The sequence below is a fragment of the Sinocyclocheilus rhinocerous genome, unplaced genomic scaffold (assembly GCF_001515625.1).
Source record: "Sinocyclocheilus rhinocerous isolate Xijiao unplaced genomic scaffold, SAMN03320098_v1.1 scaffold61, whole genome shotgun sequence".
NCBI classification, from domain to species: Eukaryota; Metazoa; Chordata; class Actinopteri; order Cypriniformes; family Cyprinidae; genus Sinocyclocheilus; species Sinocyclocheilus rhinocerous.
The window spans coordinates 436,551-457,760 of record NW_015640445.1 but is presented as its reverse complement, the minus strand read 5'-3'; the positions used below and the strand labels follow the sequence as shown (position 1 = coordinate 457,760).

The 21,210-nt window shown below is 37.2% G+C and overlaps 1 protein-coding gene across 2 annotated transcripts; it reads right to left on the bottom strand.

Annotated features, from left to right (window-relative positions):
• Positions 1 to 13,862: 13,862 nt before the first annotated feature.
• Positions 13,863 to 19,837, bottom strand: crip1 (cysteine-rich protein 1). 2 transcript variants are annotated; one of them, XM_016568759.1, is made up of 5 exons: positions 19,681 to 19,837; positions 15,057 to 15,151; positions 14,768 to 14,825; positions 14,243 to 14,295; positions 13,863 to 14,148 (listed from the first exon to the last, which is right to left on the bottom strand). In XM_016568759.1, exons 1-4 carry the CDS (start codon positions 19,718 to 19,720, stop codon positions 14,255 to 14,257), a joined length of 234 nt encoding a protein of 77 aa, XP_016424245.1. In that variant the 5' UTR covers positions 19,721 to 19,837; the 3' UTR covers positions 13,863 to 14,148; positions 14,243 to 14,254. The 2 variants fall into 2 exon arrangements, with proteins under 2 accessions (XP_016424245.1, XP_016424247.1); XM_016568761.1 differs by having other exon boundaries at positions 14,255 to 14,295.
• Positions 19,838 to 21,210: the final 1,373 nt, after the last annotated feature.

Sequence of the window (21,210 nt, the reverse complement as noted above, 5' to 3'; positions counted from 1 at the left end):
CCATATCTTGAATTTTGTGATCATTCTAAATGCATTTTAATACTGAATCATGCAGTGAAAGAACACACTCTAACTGCGCACTCGCAGTCTAGACTTCACGTAATGTAAGCGTGCAACTCTGTAGGGGTGTTTTGAATGGGTTTTGCAAAATACTCGATAATGTCAAATCGCACATCGTTAAAACAACAATTACGATATTATCGCAGACGATATATATCGCACACCACACGATTGCATTCACAAACTGCTCGCTCTGAGGTGCAAGTAATTCATCATATATGAAAACTATTATATTAAGAGGCTTCTCCTACTTTTCTTGGTGATACTTTTTGTTGGTGATACGATTTTGTTTTCTTTGACTCGTTGCATGGAAACGGTGCTTTATTCGCAAATGTTTTATGCGATATTCCAGTTAAATTCAAATCTTTGGATGGAAACAATGATCTGCATGTCTGATTCTTGAATGAATCTTTCTTTTGAGTTGGATCTTTGCATTGAATCGGTTGAATCAGTTTAAATGATTTGTTCATGAATCCAGCTGATCTGGTTCTCGAGTTCAACTGACTCAATGATCTGCATGTCTGACACTTGAATGAATCATTCTTTTGAGTTGGGTCTTTGCAATAAATGGGTAGAACCACTTTAAATGATTAACTCATGAATCTGACTGATCTGGTTCAGTTAATCTAGTTCACGAAATCTGACCTAAAGATCTGAACATTGTGTTTTTTCCAGGATCTTCTATAAAGTGAAGAGCCGCAGTGCCCACATGAAGAGTCACGCCGAGGCGGAGAAAAAGGCAGCTGCGCTCCGGCTGAGGGAGGCCGAGCAGAGGGAGGCCGAGCAGCTGGCGGCAGCCGCCTTGTTGGCCGCCCAGCAGAACGGAGCGATGGGGGATCAGAGCAGAGCGAGGAGAGCCAGCAGCGACGACTCCTCAGAGGAAGAGGAGGATGCAGATGATGAAGACTGGCACTAGCTAACAATCTCTTTTGTATGGCCGAGAAAAAACCTATTTATTTTTATTTTACCAGCCAACAAGACCCATCCCAAAAGAACAGTTTCAGGGACTGGCTTACTCCCGTAGAGTGTTCGTGTGAGTGCGTATGTGTGTTATGTGTACATGAAACAGACAAAGATGGAGACCGATGCTGTAGAAGCATTCAGGGGCTAAATGTTCAGATATAGGGCTATTGGGAGTGTAAGCCATGCCATCTCGGTGTGAATGTGTGTGTGTGTCTATAATATGCACTTTCGGACTCATCCTACACACACTGATCTGACCGCAGCACATCTATCCAGTGTCTGTGCACAGAACTCACTCACTGTTCTCCCGTGAAACGAACCATTATGGATTCAGTGCTGTGGAAGTAGAAGGACACAGAAGCAAGTGTGCGTGTGTGTTTAGTCTTTTCCTCCTTTTTCGAAATGAAAACGACAGTATCTTTCTCTTCCACGTGACTGCCAAACGCTTGCACAACTGTGCTTGTACGCCTGGTCTTGATCTCCAGTGCTGTAATTTTGGGCTTTCTGTTTTGAGTATCTCAAAGGTGAAGTTAATCCGGAATGGAAAATTCTGTCATTTTCTCACCCTCGTGTCATTCCAAACTGCCTTTTTTTTTTCTCTCTCTCTGTTCAGAACACAAAATGAGACGTTTAGCAGAATGTTCATGCTGTTCTTTCACACATGTTCAATATTTAAAAAGGACAAATTAAAAAAACATCATAAAAGTACGCCAAAGAACTATTATGCTATATTCCAAGTCTTATGAATAGGTTTGTCAGAGAAACAGAATGAAATCTTGACTCATCATGACATATTGTTATTTAAAACAAAACCTAAAAAAAAGTTTATTTTCTTTAAGTGATATAAAGTAGGGCTGTCAAATCGATTAATCACAAGTATAATAAAAGTTTGTGTTTACATAATATATGTGTGTGTGTGTACTGTGTATATTTATATGTATATATAAATACACACACATTGAATGAATCATTCTTTTGAGTTGGGTCTTTGCAATAAATGGGTAGAACCACTTTAAATGATTAACTCATGAATCTGACTGATCTGGTTCAGTTAATCTAGTTCACGAAATCTGACCTAAAGATCTGAACATTGTGTTTTTTCCAGGATCTTCTATAAAGTGAAGAGCCGCAGTGCCCACATGAAGAGTCACGCCGAGGCGGAGAAAAAGGCAGCTGCGCTCCGGCTGAGGGAGGCCGAGCAGAGGGAGGCCGAGCAGCTGGCGGCAGCCGCCTTGTTGGCCGCCCAGCAGAACGGAGCGATGGGGGATCAGAGCAGAGCGAGGAGAGCCAGCAGCGACGACTCCTCAGAGGAAGAGGAGGATGCAGATGATGAAGACTGGCACTAGCTAACAATCTCTTTTGTATGGCCGAGAAAAAACCTATTTATTTTTATTTTACCAGCCAACAAGACCCATCCCAAAAGAACAGTTTCAGGGACTGGCTTACTCCCGTAGAGTGTTCGTGTGAGTGCGTATGTGTGTTATGTGTACATGAAACAGACAAAGATGGAGACCGATGCTGTAGAAGCATTCAGGGGCTAAATGTTCAGATATAGGGCTATTGGGAGTGTAAGCCATGCCATCTCGGTGTGAATGTGTGTGTGTGTCTATAATATGCACTTTCGGACTCATCCTACACACACTGATCTGACCGCAGCACATCTATCCAGTGTCTGTGCACAGAACTCACTCACTGTTCTCCCGTGAAACGAACCATTATGGATTCAGTGCTGTGGAAGTAGAAGGACACAGAAGCAAGTGTGCGTGTGTGTTTAGTCTTTTCCTCCTTTTTCGAAATGAAAACGACAGTATCTTTCTCTTCCACGTGACTGCCAAACGCTTGCACAACTGTGCTTGTACGCCTGGTCTTGATCTCCAGTGCTGTAATTTTGGGCTTTCTGTTTTGAGTATCTCAAAGGTGAAGTTAATCCGGAATGGAAAATTCTGTCATTTTCTCACCCTCGTGTCATTCCAAACTGCCTTTTTTTTTTCTCTCTCTCTGTTCAGAACACAAAATGAGACGTTTAGCAGAATGTTCATGCTGTTCTTTCACACATGTTCAATATTTAAAAAGGACAAATTAAAAAAACATCATAAAAGTACGCCAAAGAACTATTATGCTATATTCCAAGTCTTATGAATAGGTTTGTCAGAGAAACAGAATGAAATCTTGACTCATCATGACATATTGTTATTTAAAACAAAACCTAAAAAAAAGTTTATTTTCTTTAAGTGATATAAAGTAGGGCTGTCAAATCGATTAATCACAAGTATAATAAAAGTTTGTGTTTACATAATATATGTGTGTGTGTGTACTGTGTATATTTATATGTATATATAAATACACACACATACATGTATATATTTTAGATGCGATTAATTTTGATTAATCGATTTGACAGCCCTCATTTAAAGCTAAAATAAAATACATATTAGGTTAAAAACTTAAAAATTGCATAAATTGGAAAAAAACTGAAAAGAGATTAAGATGAAGTACAAAAATGACTAAAATTAAACCCGAAATTAAACATTTAAGCTATATATACATACATGCATACATACACACATACACACACACACACACACACACACACACACACACATATATAAAATCATATAACTAATAATTACAAAAAAACATATAACAAAGGTATTGCACTATAATTCAAACTAAAAATATGTAATTCAAAATATTCATAAATACAATACTTACATAGTATTATAATATAATAATAATATATATAATATATAATACAATTTATACTTAGTATTATAATATATACAATAGTATATAAATTATGCTAAAATAATACGGCAGAGTACCAACTTTAAACATGGATATGCACACATGGGGTATAAAAAATTTTAAACAAAAAAATTATCGGATGACATCAAAAGACTATATACAATGCATGAGTTGTATGGGCATTTTATGGTGCTTTTTTAACTTATTAAAGCTTGACAGCTGCCCTATTGCTACTATATACTTATATTTCATGAAAATGATCAGCTTGAAAATTCTACTTTACATCTCCTTTTGGTGTTCATCATATAGAAAGTCATACAGGTTTGGAAAGACATGAGTGTGAGTAAATGATGCCAGCATTTTTAATTTTGAATGAACTCTTCCTTTCATTAAAACGGTGACCTTGCTGATGCCTTCAATGTTTTTGACACTTTCTATCTTTACATGACAATCACTTTTACAAAGGTTCTTTTTTTATACTCCGCAGATTATAATGGTTGTGCTTGATATATCATTTATTGTTATTATCATTACTGTTACTGTTAGCTTTGTACTGTTTTATTATAATTATGTTGTTTTTTGGGGGGGAGGGAAGGGGTGCAGTTCTTTTTCTCATTTGACTTTTAGTTTTAGACATTTGCTACCTGTGTTTAAGGGAAGATTGCATATATTTGCTGAAAGCATGATTATAAAATCACACTGTAAGTGCAATAGCAATAGTGGGGACTTTGGAGTTCCCTCCCACTCCACTTTTTTTTTAGCATCTTTGAACAAAAGTATTAGATAATCAACTTAGATTTTAGTGTAAGAACAAATGTGAGATTTAATGGTTGGTGAGTTTAAGGGCAGTTGCGAGCAGCTCGGGTTTCTTTCTCTCTACTGGCCAAACACTTAAGCACTTGGCTTTGTCTCCATGGCAACAAAGAGTCTTCTTTTAAAGGATAGGCACACGGGGGATTCACAGCCAACAGTAACAGCTCCAATTATTGCTAATAACACAGAAGTCTTCTATGCAGCGTGTGTGTGAATGCGAATGCATGTGTGTTTGTGTTTATTTGCATGGGTGTGCATGCGTGGTTGTGTGTAGTTGATGCACAAATATTCAAAACGGTTTCAAATTCAAAGCCAAGTGAGAAAAAGAAGCTTCCTAGACTAATGTCTTTTTAAAAAAAGTTTTTTTTAAATATATATTATATATATAATTTTTTTTTACAGTCTTAGACAACATATGGAAGCAATCAGAGATCAGAGGGGATCTGTTTTGTCTTCTAGAAGGACACACAAAGGACTGAGTTTGCACAATCTGCAATGCAAACTTCAGTAAAGTGTGTTTGGAGGAAATTCCACCCGGCCGTTTGTAACAGATGTGATAGGTTTGTTCATTCATCAATGGAAAGCCAGCTAATCATGAGCCCCGTCGGTTGGACCTGATGTTCCTCTGGGCGATGGGAGCAGCAATACAGGAGAGATGTTTACAGGTTTAAGATTTAGTGTCCCTGTGATTTACTGTAAAGTTGTGGAATCACGTTTGAAATGTATGCGTTATATAAAGAACGTGATACAGATTCATTCAACAGATGTTTGACTGGATGAACCTCACGAAAATGTGTTCAGGTCACATTTCAGGCTAAAATCAAAAAGAAAAAAACATTCCGATTTAGTTATAGCCATTAAGATTGATTGACTGATTGATCGATTTACAACTTATTTGATTTTTGAAATAAAAATATTTGTATTTATTTTCAGTAGTAATTCTATCATTTACATTACACGAACTTGCTATATATATTCTTTTTTATTGAAATCAGACTATATTAAAGTACAGCACATACACAATGCTTTAAAATGCATAAAAACAATGCATAAATATAATCTTAATCTTGATCTTTTTCCAAGATCAATCAAAAGTAAAAACTCTCTATAAAGGGCATAATAAGACTCTTCATTTTCACATATATCAAGATGCCTGTCATAAAAATAATAAATATTTTAATAAAAATTAGATTTTTCTTGCATGGCTGTAATGCAAACTCGGGGAGAAATGCTTTGATTTATAATGTCACACTATAAGAACAAACAACCAAAAAAAAAACAATGTCCCTACATAAAAATAATCTTTCTTTACTGTAAGTAAAATACATTGTCTTATTTTTGACAGGTTTATGCGATTCCTCCACCTATGACCAGAAAATATCATGTTCACTATTGTTATTAAAGTGAAGCTATGCAATGATACACAACAACAGCTAAATAAATAGTGATAATCAGTTGTGTGTGTGTGTGTGTGTGTGTACACATTTTGTGGTTGCAGAGTAACCGCTCAGTAATTACCTTAACAGACACATTGCATCTTGGGAGGGAAATCTCAGAAGGTAGTGAACCAGAGGCAAAGCCTTACAATTAAATCCCATTTATATTCAAGTAGACCCATAATTATAGAGTAATTTGCACCGGATACCATCTTGTTTTATCACCTTCTTAATAGACGGACTGTAAAAGACAACGGGCGGCCTGCAGTGGAGCAGTTCTGATGTTCTCTGCTATCTTCTGTATGGTTTCTGTAATATACATATGAGAGTTTTCTATATACCTAGATACACAAACTGTGTAGTATGCACCAGATCATACTACTGTATCCCACAATGCAATGCACTTGAATCGATCTCTTCCAGTCTGACCATTTTCACAGACGGTGATGACACATTTCCACGGTTATTAACACCATAAATCTAGCAATGTTTTTTAAAATTATTTTCATTTAAAAAAAATATATATAATGTACATTTATAAAACTGTGCTTTGTGTTTTATTACCTTGACATTAAACTACAGAAAACTAGTCAATGCTGCTGCATGTGTGTTTATAATACAATGGCTGGGGGAGTGACAGGAAATTTGACTCTTAAATTTCTCTCTTATGACCAACATAATCAATCCGCCAATATTTTTTGCCTCTTTTGTAAAGTCCTAAAAACACAATTTTAGATTTTTTTTTCTTGACAAACATGAACATTTTGAAAATGTTATTATAAAGACCATATACATATACTTTGATATATAATTTCTGTAAACATAAACCAAAATTTTACTTTCCTGTAGGTCATGGGTTCCAACCCCAGGGAAAGCAAGAACTGAACTATAAAAAATGTAACTGTGAAAATGTGTAAACGCATCTGGAAAATGCATAAATGTAAATGTAGGGTCAATATAATAATTTGTTGGATTTAAGATTAAATTAAAAATATTTTGCTAGTCAATGTTTAATTTAGTTTACATACTATAAATAAAGACAACTTCAAAAGTTATTAAGATTTATTGTGTTATGTAGTAGCTAGCCTTTTATGTACTAAAAATTATTAAAAGCCACAGTAATTTTGTTCAAACTGAACAAAACAAGTTTAAACTGAAAACCATGATTTTCATTTAGACCAATATAAAAATGCACTCTGGATAAATGACACGGTTGTTTCACGGCTACAATTTTGTTTAAAAAAAACCCGAGCAGTGTAATGTGTATACTGTGCTGTATTCTAGAGGTATCCTATTTCAAACATAGCCAAGCACTGCATGGATATTATCACATCCGGCCTCTGGGATTTAGCAGGAAGCCGCCCTGTTCGCTAATCAACACAGTAACAGAGACAGATGTGCAGCCGCTCACACCTCGCAGGTGCTCGGAGCTCCGATCAGCCGTCTTCCTGTCTCTCACTCCTCTCTTATTAGCACACACTGACTTTCTCATTAAACATGATGAGAAATGTGCAGCTCATCACAGCAGATTGCTTCCAGCCTTGCTTTGCCATTTGTGAGGACAGACCAGTGAGTCAGTGAGGGTGGATAGAATGAGATGGGACCGACGGGACAGAAAATTTAATTCAACAAATATTTTGTACTGCCAAAAGAGATGAGGACCAGATTCAATGGCAAACCACAGCTTCTCCCTCATGTCACATTCTGGCAGGGCTTGTTTACTATGAATAGAACTCTGTTTTTAGAATTTATGCACTTGAAAGATTTATTTGGAGAACTTTTTGGAAAATTCATTCCATGTTTAATGAAGTACTGTTGCTTTTGTTACAGCTTCTCGGAGCTCTGCGCAATGAAAATAATCACAATAATAATTCAGGCCTTGAATCATTACTTTCAGTGATTAAGATTTAACGGCATTACCTCATTCTCATGATCCCTACATATTTTTTTTAAAGGGGTCATATGATGCTACATGCATTTTTACAAGTTGTTTGAACTGAAATGTGTGTTGGCAGTGTGTGTACACAACCACCCTATAATGATAAAAATCCACCCAGTGTTTTTTTTTTAATCTGCTCAAATCTTTACCCCTTTCTCAAATCGAGCCGATCTCAGATGCCTGTATGACGTCACAAAAACAGGCCCCTCCCACGATAGTTTGATTGACAGTAGCGTTTCAGCACAGACTGGACTGGAGGCTTACCTTAGACCCGCTCCTGAGTGAGCCATGCTCTGAAAAGAGCTGTTTTTGACAGGGTAAAAAAGGTGTTTTTTACACTACCATTGAGAAATTTTAACCAAACTATGTTACAGACTTTTCATTAAGACCCTAAAGAATCATATCAACTTGTGGAAAATGGGCATCCTATGACCCCTTTAACTTTCTTCATATCTCTTATACCTTTTAATTAGTTGTGCTAACATCATTGCTATTAATCAAACAAATATTAAACTTTGACATGATACTTCACTCAAGCGCTTTGTTGAGAAGAGGTTTGTTATTATTTTACAATTAATCAGACTTGTGATTTTTGGCTAAAACAGTCAAAAGTTCAATATATTTACATGAGTGTAAGAGACCGGTCTCATGAAAATGCTTATCAATAACACGATTTTCTGTTGACTGTGTCAACTTTGAAATTGACTTTGGCGTGGATATGACGCGAGTGTTTGGCGTGCATATAATACGCAATTTTCGCGCATATGATAAGCAGTTTTGGCGTGCATATGATACGCAGCTACCCCACACCCAATCCTAACAATTGATACACGCCAAAGTCAAACAGAAATGGACTTTGGCGTGCATATGATACGCATGTGTTTGGCGTGCATATAATACGCAATTTTCGCGCATATGATAAGCAGTTTTGGCGTGCATATGATACGCAGCTACCCCACACCCAATCCTAACAATTGATACACGCCAAAGTCAAATTCTCCATATAAATAGCGCGCCAAAAAGAAACAGAAACTCGAATTGATTCGCACTTTCACGAGATCTGGTAAAACACTGGCTTGTAGTGCAAACAGTTACCGTTTACGGCACGTTTTCTTCTCGTTATTTCCATATAGCGGCTAACGCATCGCGTAGCATCAAGTCGCCGCTCCTTCCAGTTCTCGGAAGAATTGCGCTTCTTCCGAGAACTTCTTAACTCTTAGTCTTCTAAACTGTTTTTACCATACCTCGACGTTGGTGAGATTAGAGATTTAAATTGTATAGCTGTTGGTACGGATTCCCCGGGAAACTGCTTGTGTATGCCATAAAATAAAGAAAAACACTACGCTACTACAGCGCTTGTAAGTTTTTTAGTAGTTTAGTTTTAGTAGCTTAAATACATATTTTTCATATGTTTTCATGTGATAACAGTCATCCAAAATCCACTTTTTTATTTGTTCTTTTCATTTTATACTACAACCATTTTGCCTGCCAGAACCTCGAATTGATTCGCACTTTCACGAGATCTGGTAAAACACTGGCTTGTAGTGCAAACAGTTACCGTTTACGGCACGTTTTCTTCTCGTTATTTCCATATAGCGGCTAACGCATCGCGTAGCATCAAGTCGCCGCTCCTTCCAGTTCTCGGAAGAATTGCGCTTCTTCCGAGAACTTCTTAACTCTTAGTCTTCTAAACTGTTTTTTACCATACCTCGACGATGGTGAGATTAGAGATTTAAATTGTATAGCTGTCGGTACGGATTCCCCGGGAAACTGCTTGTGTATGCCATAAAATAAAGAAAAACACTACGCTACTACAGCGCTTGTAAGTTTTTTAGTAGTTTAGTTTTAGTAGCTTAAATACATATTTTTCATATGTTTTCATGTGATAACAGTCATCCAAAATCCACTTTTTTATTTGTTCTTTTCATTTTATACTACAACCATTTTGCCTGCAACCATTAGATTAATCTGTGTAGAGCAGACCAAGTCACCTTATTACAAATAGCCTGCAGCAAGTCACTTGGGAGTTTTATGCTTCAAGTTGTGCTACAAATCTTTTTAGACTGTCTAAGCAGGTTTCATTTTCTTACATGGAAAATACTGTAACCGAAAAGACATTTGTAGGAAAAAACTTTGTGAAAAGGTCCATTTGAGAAGCATAAATGAAAATAAGTAGTGCAGTGGTAAAAATGTCATTTTTAAAATATAGAGGATTAGCTGGAATGTGCTGGAAATGGTATGTACCCTTACTTGTACCATGCAGTTGGCTACAAACTTTATATGAATTCTGTAACTCAATGACTCTGAGCATCTTAAAACACATAAAACTACTGTGTTATTCTTGGGCAAATGTAATAATTCCCTTTGGTCCGTAGCATTGTATCACTTGCCCATTTAACGTCAGCAGGAGCTGACAAATATCCTGTCATAAGACCGTTGAAGGAAAGTGTACTGCCGTTGCAACTCTGCAGAGTGAAGAAAGTGAGAGATTGATACCCTTTACCACTTAAACAAAGAGGACGAGGCCATGCAAATATAAATTGCTTGGCAGTTTCTGTATTTGAGTATGTTTACTCAGGTTCATCACTGGCGCAGGATCCACAGAAGTTTCAGTTCTGTTATTATTGCATCTGAAAATGACAAACAGCCTTGATTCAGTCAGAAATATCCTTCCTGTGTGAGAAAGTTGCAAGCGTGAGGGGATGGAAGCCGTACAGCTGCGTGATCTCCATTATATTGCTATAAAAATAGTCGCATTTCATCATGTGTGTGCTCAATGCTTCTTTCTTTGAAAAATATTTGAAATAGCAAACCGGGAAACAACCCTTTCTGTCTGGCTCATTCTCTCATTCCAGATCTCACCATGATAAAGGATCTTTGTTTAGGGGCAAATGCAAGAGACAGAGCCGGGCTGAGCGTTGGCCAAGTCACTGTTGGGTCTTGTTTGTGTCTGTTACGATAGTAACCACTCTCCTCTGACCCGCCGGCAGCCATTCTGTGTTGGGTGGTGAGAAGGAGTTGAAGGGGTGTAGGCAGGCACTCATGTCAAATAGACACAGAGTGGAAGTTACACTCCCTTTTGAATCAGTCACCTCGAAATGTATGTGGGATTCGGCATGTGTTCATTCTGGTATGTTACCATATAAGCCTATTCTAAATAAACTCGCTTGAATCAATAGTTACCAATTAATCCCTCTGGCAGGTTGTTTCTGCAGTTATGTGGAAGTGGTTGTGCTCTGTGGCATTACTCATAATTAACACTGCCTACTCATGTCTGATTCATCATTGGAATCTGGAACCATGCCAGTAATAATTAGCTTTTCAATATAAAGCTCAACATTTGTTGGCATCACCTTCTCTAAAAGTGGAAATTGTTCTGTTAAGGAACCATTTTGTTTCTTAGTGGGGCACAGGGTGCCAAATTAACACTCGCCAAGTGGCAAAAAAGCTTTTTTCTTCTCCACATGGAATATTTCTCACATTGATGCCAGTAACGTGCAGTGACAAAGTGACATGATCCCATTGATTGCAATGGAGTTGTTGATTTCCAGCAACACAAGTGACATTTTATTGGAGACAGGGTGTGTGTCCGAAATTCCCAATAATTTGCAACTACATGTTTACTAACTCTAATTAGGTATTAGATATTAAGCAGACAGCCTATTAATACTTTAATGACTGGTAGTTGCAAAGTTACTTTGTTAAATTGGACTATCAAAACAAAGTGTTACCACCATTGGCCAAGTCACTGTTGGGTCTTGTTTGTGTCTGTTACGATAGTAACCACTCTCCTCTGACCCGCCGGCAGCCATTCTGTGTTGGGTGGTGAGAAGGAGTTGAAGGGGTGTAGGCAGGCACTCATGTCAAATAGACACAGAGTGGAAGTTACACTCCCTTTTGAATCAGTCACCTCGAAATGTATGTGGGATTCGGCATGTGTTCATTCTGGTATGTTACCATATAAGCCTATTCTAAATAAACTCGCTTGAATCAATAGTTACCAATTAATCCCTCTGGCAGGTTGTTTCTGCAGTTATGTGGAAGTGGTTGTGCTCTGTGGCATTACTCATAATTAACACTGCCTACTCATGTCTGATTCATCATTGGAATCTGGAACCATGCCAGTAATAATTAGCTTTTCAATATAAAGCTCAACATTTGTTGGCATCACCTTCTCTAAAAGTGGAAATTGTTCTGTTAAGGAACCATTTTGTTTCTTAGTGGGGCACAGGGTGCCAAATTAACACTCGCCAAGTGGCAAAAAAGCTTTTTTCTTCTCCACATGGAATATTTCTCACATTGATGCCAGTAACGTGCAGTGACAAAGTGACATGATCCCATTGATTGCAATGGAGTTGTTGATTTCCAGCAACACAGGTGACATTTTATTGGAGACAGGGTGTGTGCGAAATTCCCAATAATTTGCAACTACATGTTTACTAACTCTAATTAGGTATTAGATATTAAGCAGACAGCCTATTAATACTTTAATGACTGGTAGTTGCAAAGTTACTTTGTTAAATTGGACTGTCAAAACAAAGTGTTACCACCGCCTGATTGCAGGCAAAATAGGACAGAGAATTTATGGAGCAATTTTACTATTCTGTATGATTTGTATAGAAAATGACGAATGGAAATGCAACCGGTGGCAGTCACAGTGAGTTTGAATCACTGATAGTTCTTGTTGATTACATGATGAAGCACTGATATAGTTTATATTAAAGCAGTATCCTCTGCATTGTGCTCATTATTACGCACAAGAAAACTAATTAGCTGTCAGATTTGTATGACATTTAAAAAATTTTTGGCAGTATAATTGAGTTTAAATTGTATCATAATAGATTGTTCATCTGGTTAATGATTTATTGCACTAGCACTGCTGTAGTTTATAAAAACACTCCCCAACAACAGAATGGTACTCCTTTAGCAACAAGAAAACAAATCCCTAGTCAAATTAGAATGATTTCTTAGATTTAGCATCTATATATATAATTTGTGATTGCATTTTCTAAAGATATTTCTAGACTTTCAGTCTACTAGTAACATTAGAGCAACAGCAACAGCATCCACTATAAATGTGTGGATGGGTCTTAAAGGCAGGGTATGTGATTTTTCAAAAACACTTTAGAAAACTAAATCGGGCCGAATAGCAAAGCAAACTTGTAGCCAATCAGCAATAAGGGGCGTGTCTACTCGTGATGTGGAGGAGAGCGCGTTCAGTGCATGGGACGGACATTAGCGAGCCGAGCGACAGAGAGATAGAGATGGTGGATAAAAAACAAAAGAGGAAAACGTCTGCGGAAGGATAAGGCAAGAAGTAGGACCCGTGTAAATATCGGATCAGCTTTCCAGCGCTGGAGAGAACTCAAGGAGCGGAGGCCTGCGATCGGACGTCGAGGTTGCTTTGTTTCTTCTCAATAGGTGAGTAACACTGTGTCTACAACAGCTAAAGTCTGCCTACACTGGACGCGATCAAACGACCGTTGAAAACCATTTGAAATTTGTGTCAGCACGTCATAAATAAAACCCGGCAGCAGTTTCCTTGCCGCGCCGCTCACGTCCGTAGACATGGTGTAACATTGGTTTTGCTTTGTTTCACAGAACTAACCGTTGCCTGGGCTGCGTACGTATATGTGGGGCGGAGCTATCAAAATAGGGGCAAGACCCTTTTGGGGTAGGGGCGTGTTTGTTTTGGTGATTTCAAATATCAACATTGGCTACCAGAAATCGCTTACTCTGCCTTTAAGACTTTAAAATGAAAACAAGAGTAACAAAATCATGATGCAATAATATGATGCTATGAGTGACGCAATGATAGGGATAAAAGGGATAAAATGTTGTAAAAGGGATAATAAAATTAAAAAATAAGGCAAAATTTAGTTAGTACATTTCATTAATTCATATAGGCCTATATGAGAAAGAAGTGTGAAGGACAAGCAGAGGGAGGTTTAAATCATACATTTAATGTATAAAATGTTCAGTCTAATTATAAAAGGGTCTTTGACTAGTGCCCCTAATGAAACATCAGTGTGTGCTGCACAACATTTTAAAAACAGATTATACAAATTAGTACTTTCTAAAACATTGTATGGTTTGGTCATTTTGTCTTTGGTTTAACAATATGTGGCTAAAAATAGTAGCAAATAAACACAAATCAAGTTCCTCTAAAACAAGCTTATAGAGTGTGTAAACCTGTAAATAGAAAAGAAAAATATAGTTAGTGCATGTTACATGTCATCTACTGTAAGTATAGGTAAAATTGATCATTTTTATATGTTGAACTCACTTGTGCAATGACCTATTTGAATGTGTGGCTCTCAGTGCCGCCACGTCCAAAACCTGAGGAAAAAAGAAAGAGAATTACTTATAATTATAGGCTATATGACAGTCATTGTTGGTTTTCAATAGAAAATACAGTATTACCATGTCCATTTGACCATATGGCATGAAATTGAATGTTTTGACAATTATTTTAAGTAACTTGAACTGGATGTGTTAGCTTAGCAGGCTAACTGATTAGCATGCTAACATAAAACACAAAAATCTTGACTATGTGTAGCATTTATATAACAGCAATTATATAACAGCTGACAGTAAGATATTTAGACTAAGTGCCACTGGATAATTAAGAAATTTGAATAAATTCCCTGGATGAGTGAGAAACACTTTATAGTGGTCAAGTACTGTCCCACAGCAGTCAGTCCATGTGTTTATGAGGTGAAGCAGTAATCTATGCCATGTGGTGGTGTAGTTGAACAGTAACTCTACAGCACAGTAAAACAGAGCTGTTGGCACATTGGAGAAACTTTACCTTTGGGTCCAAAGAGTGCTGCGTAGCATGGGTTGTTACAATAGGGCTTCCCATCATGCTGTGGGGTGAAACACATTAGTCAGTATGAAGTACATTAATGCACTTGAACAGGGCTGTTATGCAAGACCTTCCTCAAGACATATTAGTCTGACAGACTAACCCCCTGAAGTGTTTATGTAAGGTAAAAATATGCCCAAGTTAACTGGACTCCATTAAGTCTGCCTGGTAAATTAATCTGTGCTCTGTCCCAGTAAGAGGTTGGCAGGCCGTGTGTATTTCTGTGACTTACCTCTGCATGTGAGCCAGCCGACAGGGTCTTGTTGCATTTCTCACACTTCAGACAGGGTCTATGCCAGTCTTTGCCAAGTGACGACACTCTCTCAGCTGAAACATCAACGATAATTATCATTAATTCAAATAAATATGAAAACCACATATAATTAGGCCACCATGGATTGATTAATGCAGAATTGCAGTGCACATTATTCACAAAATTATCCATTTATTTATTCATTTTTATGCACTTTTGTCAATTCTTAGCCACAATATTTCAATATTAATTAAAAATTTAAAGGAACAGTTCACCTCAAATGATTATTTTATCTTCAATTACTTACCCTCATGTTGTTCAGAACCTAACTTTTTTCAGTTGAACACAAAAAAATGTGCTTTGTATTTTAAAAAATGACTTTTTTCCCCCTCACTATATTTATGAAAATGAAAATGAAGTTCAATGCTGTTTTGGACCCCACTGACTTTCATTGTATGGACAAAAATAGTTCTTCAAAATATCTTCTTTTGCATTTTGAAGGAAGAAAGAAAGTCATGCAGGTTTGGAACAACAGGGTGAGTAAATAATGACCAACTTAAAATTAAAATTATGGGGTGAGCTATCTCTTTAAATTTTTAATAAATATTCTTAAATACATATTTTGGCTAAGAACTTGTGTACTGAGAAAATGAGCCTAATTTAACACATTTTACTATGATTAAATTCATTTAGCTGATTGCCTCCAAAAAAAAAGTCAATGCGGAAAATGGCTGAAAAGAAACGTTTAGTTCCATCTGGGCCTGTTTATAACCTCATAGACAACTTGGAACCTAAAGGATCACTCATTAGCCTTTAAGTTGTTTTTATAAAGGAGTCAGAGCAATACAAAGTCAATCATGCATGGGAAAATTAGCTGATTTGCAGCCATTATGTAGTTAATTAAAGCCATGATGAACTTTTCATGTCAACAAAGCTTAAGCTGAAATCTCAAGTCTGGCAGATTGCCTCCACAGTCCAGCATGCTGCAAATCTGGTCAGATCATTGTGTTCTCCACTCAACGCAGATAAAGTCATGACAGCGAGAACATGGGTGGGTGTGGACGCTACATGCAGGACACTCCCAAAGGAATTCATCCCTCCCTTCCCTTATAAAAGGGCCATAAAGAAGTCTTTATCTACAGCCCTCAGCAGAAAGATTTCTCCAAACAACCCTCATGATGAACATCGTAAAAGAAGTGGGAAGGGAAGACAAAGTCATGCGTGCTCGGGCGTCTCCAGTAGGGGAGGTGCTTTTTACGAGGGAGGTTTTGGGCAAGAGTCTACATCTCATGGACGCCAAAGACTGTCTGAAAGCATGACCACTTTAAAAGATGTCAGATTTATGGCTCCAAGAGAAGATTCGTTTGAGCTTTTTGGCATGCAGAAACCAAAGGATGGACAAAGGGCAGATTAAAAGTTCCATCTGTGACGTAAATCTAAAAATGTGATGAGGTGTTAGCAAAGACCCCAGACACCAAGTAATGCCTCATCTTTTATCTAGTAAGCAGAGTGTTGAAGGATAGCACATATACTACATTATTCCCATTGTTATGGACTACTGTGAGCTGCTATAATTGCTTACAACAGCTGTAATAAGAGTCATACTCATCCCAGCTCAGGCAGTTAGTCATGTCACACTACGGTGGATGATACAGGAAGCTCTTTTGTTTAGTACTAGACTCTGAACACATGATCAGACATGCTGGGAGAGTTGGATGCAGAATCAATGGTCCATGTGAGAAAGAACATTTTGAAAGGCCAATCAAAGCAGAAAGGAATTCACTAGAATGGGTTTGGGCTCTTGCAATGCTCAACCCTCATGATGAACATCGTAAAAGAAGTGGGAAGGGAAGACAAAGTCATGCGTGCTCGGGCGTCTCCAGTAGGGGAGGTGCTTTTTACGAGGGAGGTTTTGGGCAAGAGTCTACATCTCATGGACGCCAAAGACTGTCTGAAAGCATGACCACTTTAAAAGATGTCAGATTTATGGCTCCAAGAGAAGATTCGTTTGAGCTTTTTGGCATGCAGAAACCAAAGGATGGACAAAGGGCAGATTAACAGTTCCCATCTGTGACGTAAATCTGAAAAATGTGATGAGGTGTTAGCAAAGACCCCAGACACCAAATAATGCTTCATCTTTTATCTAGTAAGCAGAGTGTTGAAGGATAGCACATATACTACATTATTCCCATTGTTATGGACTACTGTGAGCTGCTATAATTGCTTACAACATTACTTAGAACATTTTGAAAGGCCAATCAAAGCAGAAAGGAATTCACTAGAATGGGTTTGGGCTCTTGCAATGCTGCCAAGAAATAGTTTGGTCATCTGAGCCACACCTAAGACAGTAATTACTTAACTTCCCTCAGCCAAATACACAGAGGACACACTAATCTCTCTCTCTTAATGGCCTTTATCAGTATAAAGTGTCCTTGACTGGGTGTCAAATCTACAACAGAGATTTGTAACCTGAAGCTGATTTATTCTGCATAGCATGTTTTTTTCCCCCATAACATTGCAAAGAGTAAGTAATATATACATAAGTAAATAATGTTAACATTAATATTATTACTATGTAAAATTTTGTTTTAAAACATTGCTTTGTTGGTTTGAGCATCTCAACAGAGCAACACTGAATATTGAGCCAATGGTGAAAGTTTGGGGTGGGACTATCTGTTCGACTGACCAATAGTAGAAGATTGGGGGAAGTTCTTTGGAAACATGTTTGAAATGGTCATTATTTTTGCAGATCAGTCCGGTGATGATAGAAATTACACAATGTACTTTTACATCTGTTTAAACTTAATGGGGTCATATGATGCGATTTCAATTTTTCCTTTCTCTTTGGAGTGTTACAAGCTCTTGGTGCATAAAGAAGATCTGTAAAGTTGCAAAGACTAAAGTCTCAAATCCAAAGAGATATTCTTTTTAAAAGTTAAGAGTCAGCCACACCTACCATGGTAAGGGACGTAACATTTCCGTCACACGCTTGAGGAATTCGGCCAATCACAACGCACTGGATAGCTGGCCAATCAGAGCACACCTTGCTTTTTCAGACCGATGAGCTTTGTAAAAATCGACGCGTTTCAGAAAAAGAAACAATAGCAAAAGCATAGAGGAGAAACAATAATGTACAGTATGTGGAAAATAATGTGTTTTTTGAACCTTAAACCGCATAAACACATTTCATTACACCAAATACACAAAATAATGTTCTTTTTAGCAGCATCATATGACCCCTTTAAAAAGAATTACAAATAAGAAAACCCACTCTCTATTTGTGGTTATGGCAAAGCCATAAAATTGTTATTTTGATTATGCCATTATCTAATCTCTATCTTATATCTTGATTGTGGATTTTTTTTTTGTCTCTTTCCATCTCTGAGGGGCTGCGGTTGTTAGATTACTTCCATTCGAACATTAAATAAGACCAGAACCAGGCACGTGAGGCAATTTTGCATGATGGAAAAGATACAGGTTTAGAGAAGCACTATAAGAGCAAAAGCAGAATGTGTAATGTTGTGAGATGCCCAATGAGGACCATATGATGGAATCTTTATTGTTAATTCAGAGGAAATGTGCATATAGGTTTTGTAAATAATAAATAAAACTGTCAGTGAACTGCTGATTATTAATTTTACATACTGAGAAGATATGATGTGCTATACAGACTTTGTGTTTCAAAGTGTCTGAAAGAGTCTAACTCTATTGCTTGATGATAGAAAACTGCCAAAAACTGCCCGGCATGTTTATATTGGCAAAGAATGTACAGTAAATTAGCAAAGAAGAAAAAAGAGTGGTGGAACGAATGGTCAGTTAACTGAGAGGACAAAACCCAAGCCCAGACTTGCAGTAAAGAGAAAGTCTCAAAGGAGATGCTTATGAATGAATTAAGGCTCTGCTCAGAAACGTAAGAAATGTACACATTCATTTTTGTTTTCCATACATATAGTTTACCAATTTCCCTGTTTGAATATGAGCCAAACAGTAAAGTTCTTTAAAGACACGTCTTGTCTTGTTGCCTTCATGGTACTGAAAATATTTAAATAGTTTGGCTGAATACACAATGCAAACAGGTTACTTTACAATGTAAAGCACTGACATTATCATTTGCATTATTAGTCACTGCTGTACTATCTGCTATTTATGTTCTTATTGTTTCATTATTACTATAAATATTATTAATAATGTAAATTACACATTTATAGTATATTTTTTTGTTTTTTTCTAAGCAAACATAACCTTTAGTCTAACCACTCTAAGCCAACAATGCAATTCACCATTAAGTCTAAAAATCATAATGCAAACGTTTTTTTCTATAATATACTGTGTTTTTTGTAATCTTGCTGCAAATACTTGCTTGCACAAGCTATGTGTAAAAGCTGTTTTGCAAAAGTTTCTAACAGGAAATACGCTCACATGCATTAGTTGACAGCTCCCTTCCTGGTTATTCCCTCGTGCTGTTGCTTATTCAAACCAGCTTACATTATTTACATCGAATATTAATAAATTGTATAACAGCATAATAGTGTACTTTGACTTTCTTTTCCTATTTATTAAAAGTAGCATGTATGTAAATATAAATATTTCACACGAGTCTTACCAAAGTAAACTTCCTTTTGGCACTTGGGGCATTTAGGCATGTTTGCGGTGATTTAGTTCCTCGGAGGAGAAAGTCCTGCTTGAAGAAAGTTGAGATGGAGAGCAGCAACGGTCCACCTGCACACAGCCACGCCTTTGGTTTGCGCTTGTCCACTCTGCAGCCTTTTTTATAGTACTGTGGAAATAGTTTGCACACGGCGATGGGAAAGGAGCGAGAGAGAGAGAGAAAGAGAGAGAGAGAGAACGCGCCTTATACTTCATTATACGTATGCTGATTTTCTGCGGTTTCTGCGGTATTTCGGCTTTTTAATTAGTTTGCAGACAGGTTTACAAACACTGAAGGCTCATTGTTTGTGGAAATAACCATTTGCACTGGATGCAGGTTGAGTTCTGCTTATTTGAAAGGGATAGAAATATGATCCTGTACTCGGAACAAACTCATTCACAGATCAAAGAGCCACATGACTGGAATGTAGGCGGAATCTGATGTCATCAAACAGTAATGCGCCAAACACGCTGGTCATCACTGCTTTGTGTTTTTAAAATTAGAGTTTGTTTTCAGACATAGAGCAGTGTACCTGAACCCAGCTGGCTTACTATTCACTCTTTCATAATTATGAACATGAATCTGGCGCATTGCACACACACCTAGAGAACTTTTGTGTACGTCTTTGAGTGACTATTTGTGTGCGGATGTTGTAAATGTCTCTGTGTATTTACGTTTAGTAAACAGCATCAGTATTTGACAGATCAAACATTTCCTGAGAGTATAGGTGTGTCTCAGTCCAACCCTTGGATTGATAAATGCACCATGGCAACTGCTCAACATGTTTTCAAGTGTGGTGAAATACATCACTGATGTATGCGGATCCACACACACACACACACACACACACACACACACACACTGGTTTCCTTGTTTTATGGGGACATTCATAGACGTAATGGTTTTTATACTGTCCAAACTATATTTTTTATCCCCTTATCCTCATCCCCAGAAAACTTTCTGCTATTTTAGATTTTCAAAACACTTCATTCTGTATGATTTCTAAGCTTGTTTCCTCATGGGGACCAAAAAATGTCCCCACAACGTCAAAATTGACTGGTATTACTATCCTTGTGGGGACAATTGGTCCTCATAATGTAGAGAATATCGGTACACACACACACCGATATTGATGTTATTTTATGGCTGTTTAACCAGGTAATTTTTTAATCAATAACATGACACCTTTGTCCAGATTTAATCATTGACACACACACACACACACACACATGCAATAACTTCACTCCTGTTCTAAGATCAATATGTTCTCAGTTTAGAATTTAGATTTTTTTTTCTTATATGGTGCAATGCCATAATGATTCAAATGTCCTGATTTCATAATGAAGAAAAGTCTCATTAAAAGAATTACATTTTTAAATGAAAACCTTACCTTATATTTATTATTTGAAAAAAATTGTTTAGGCCTTGTGACCAGCATGAAAAAAAAAAACATAAAACAAGAAAATTATAACTCTCATGATTATG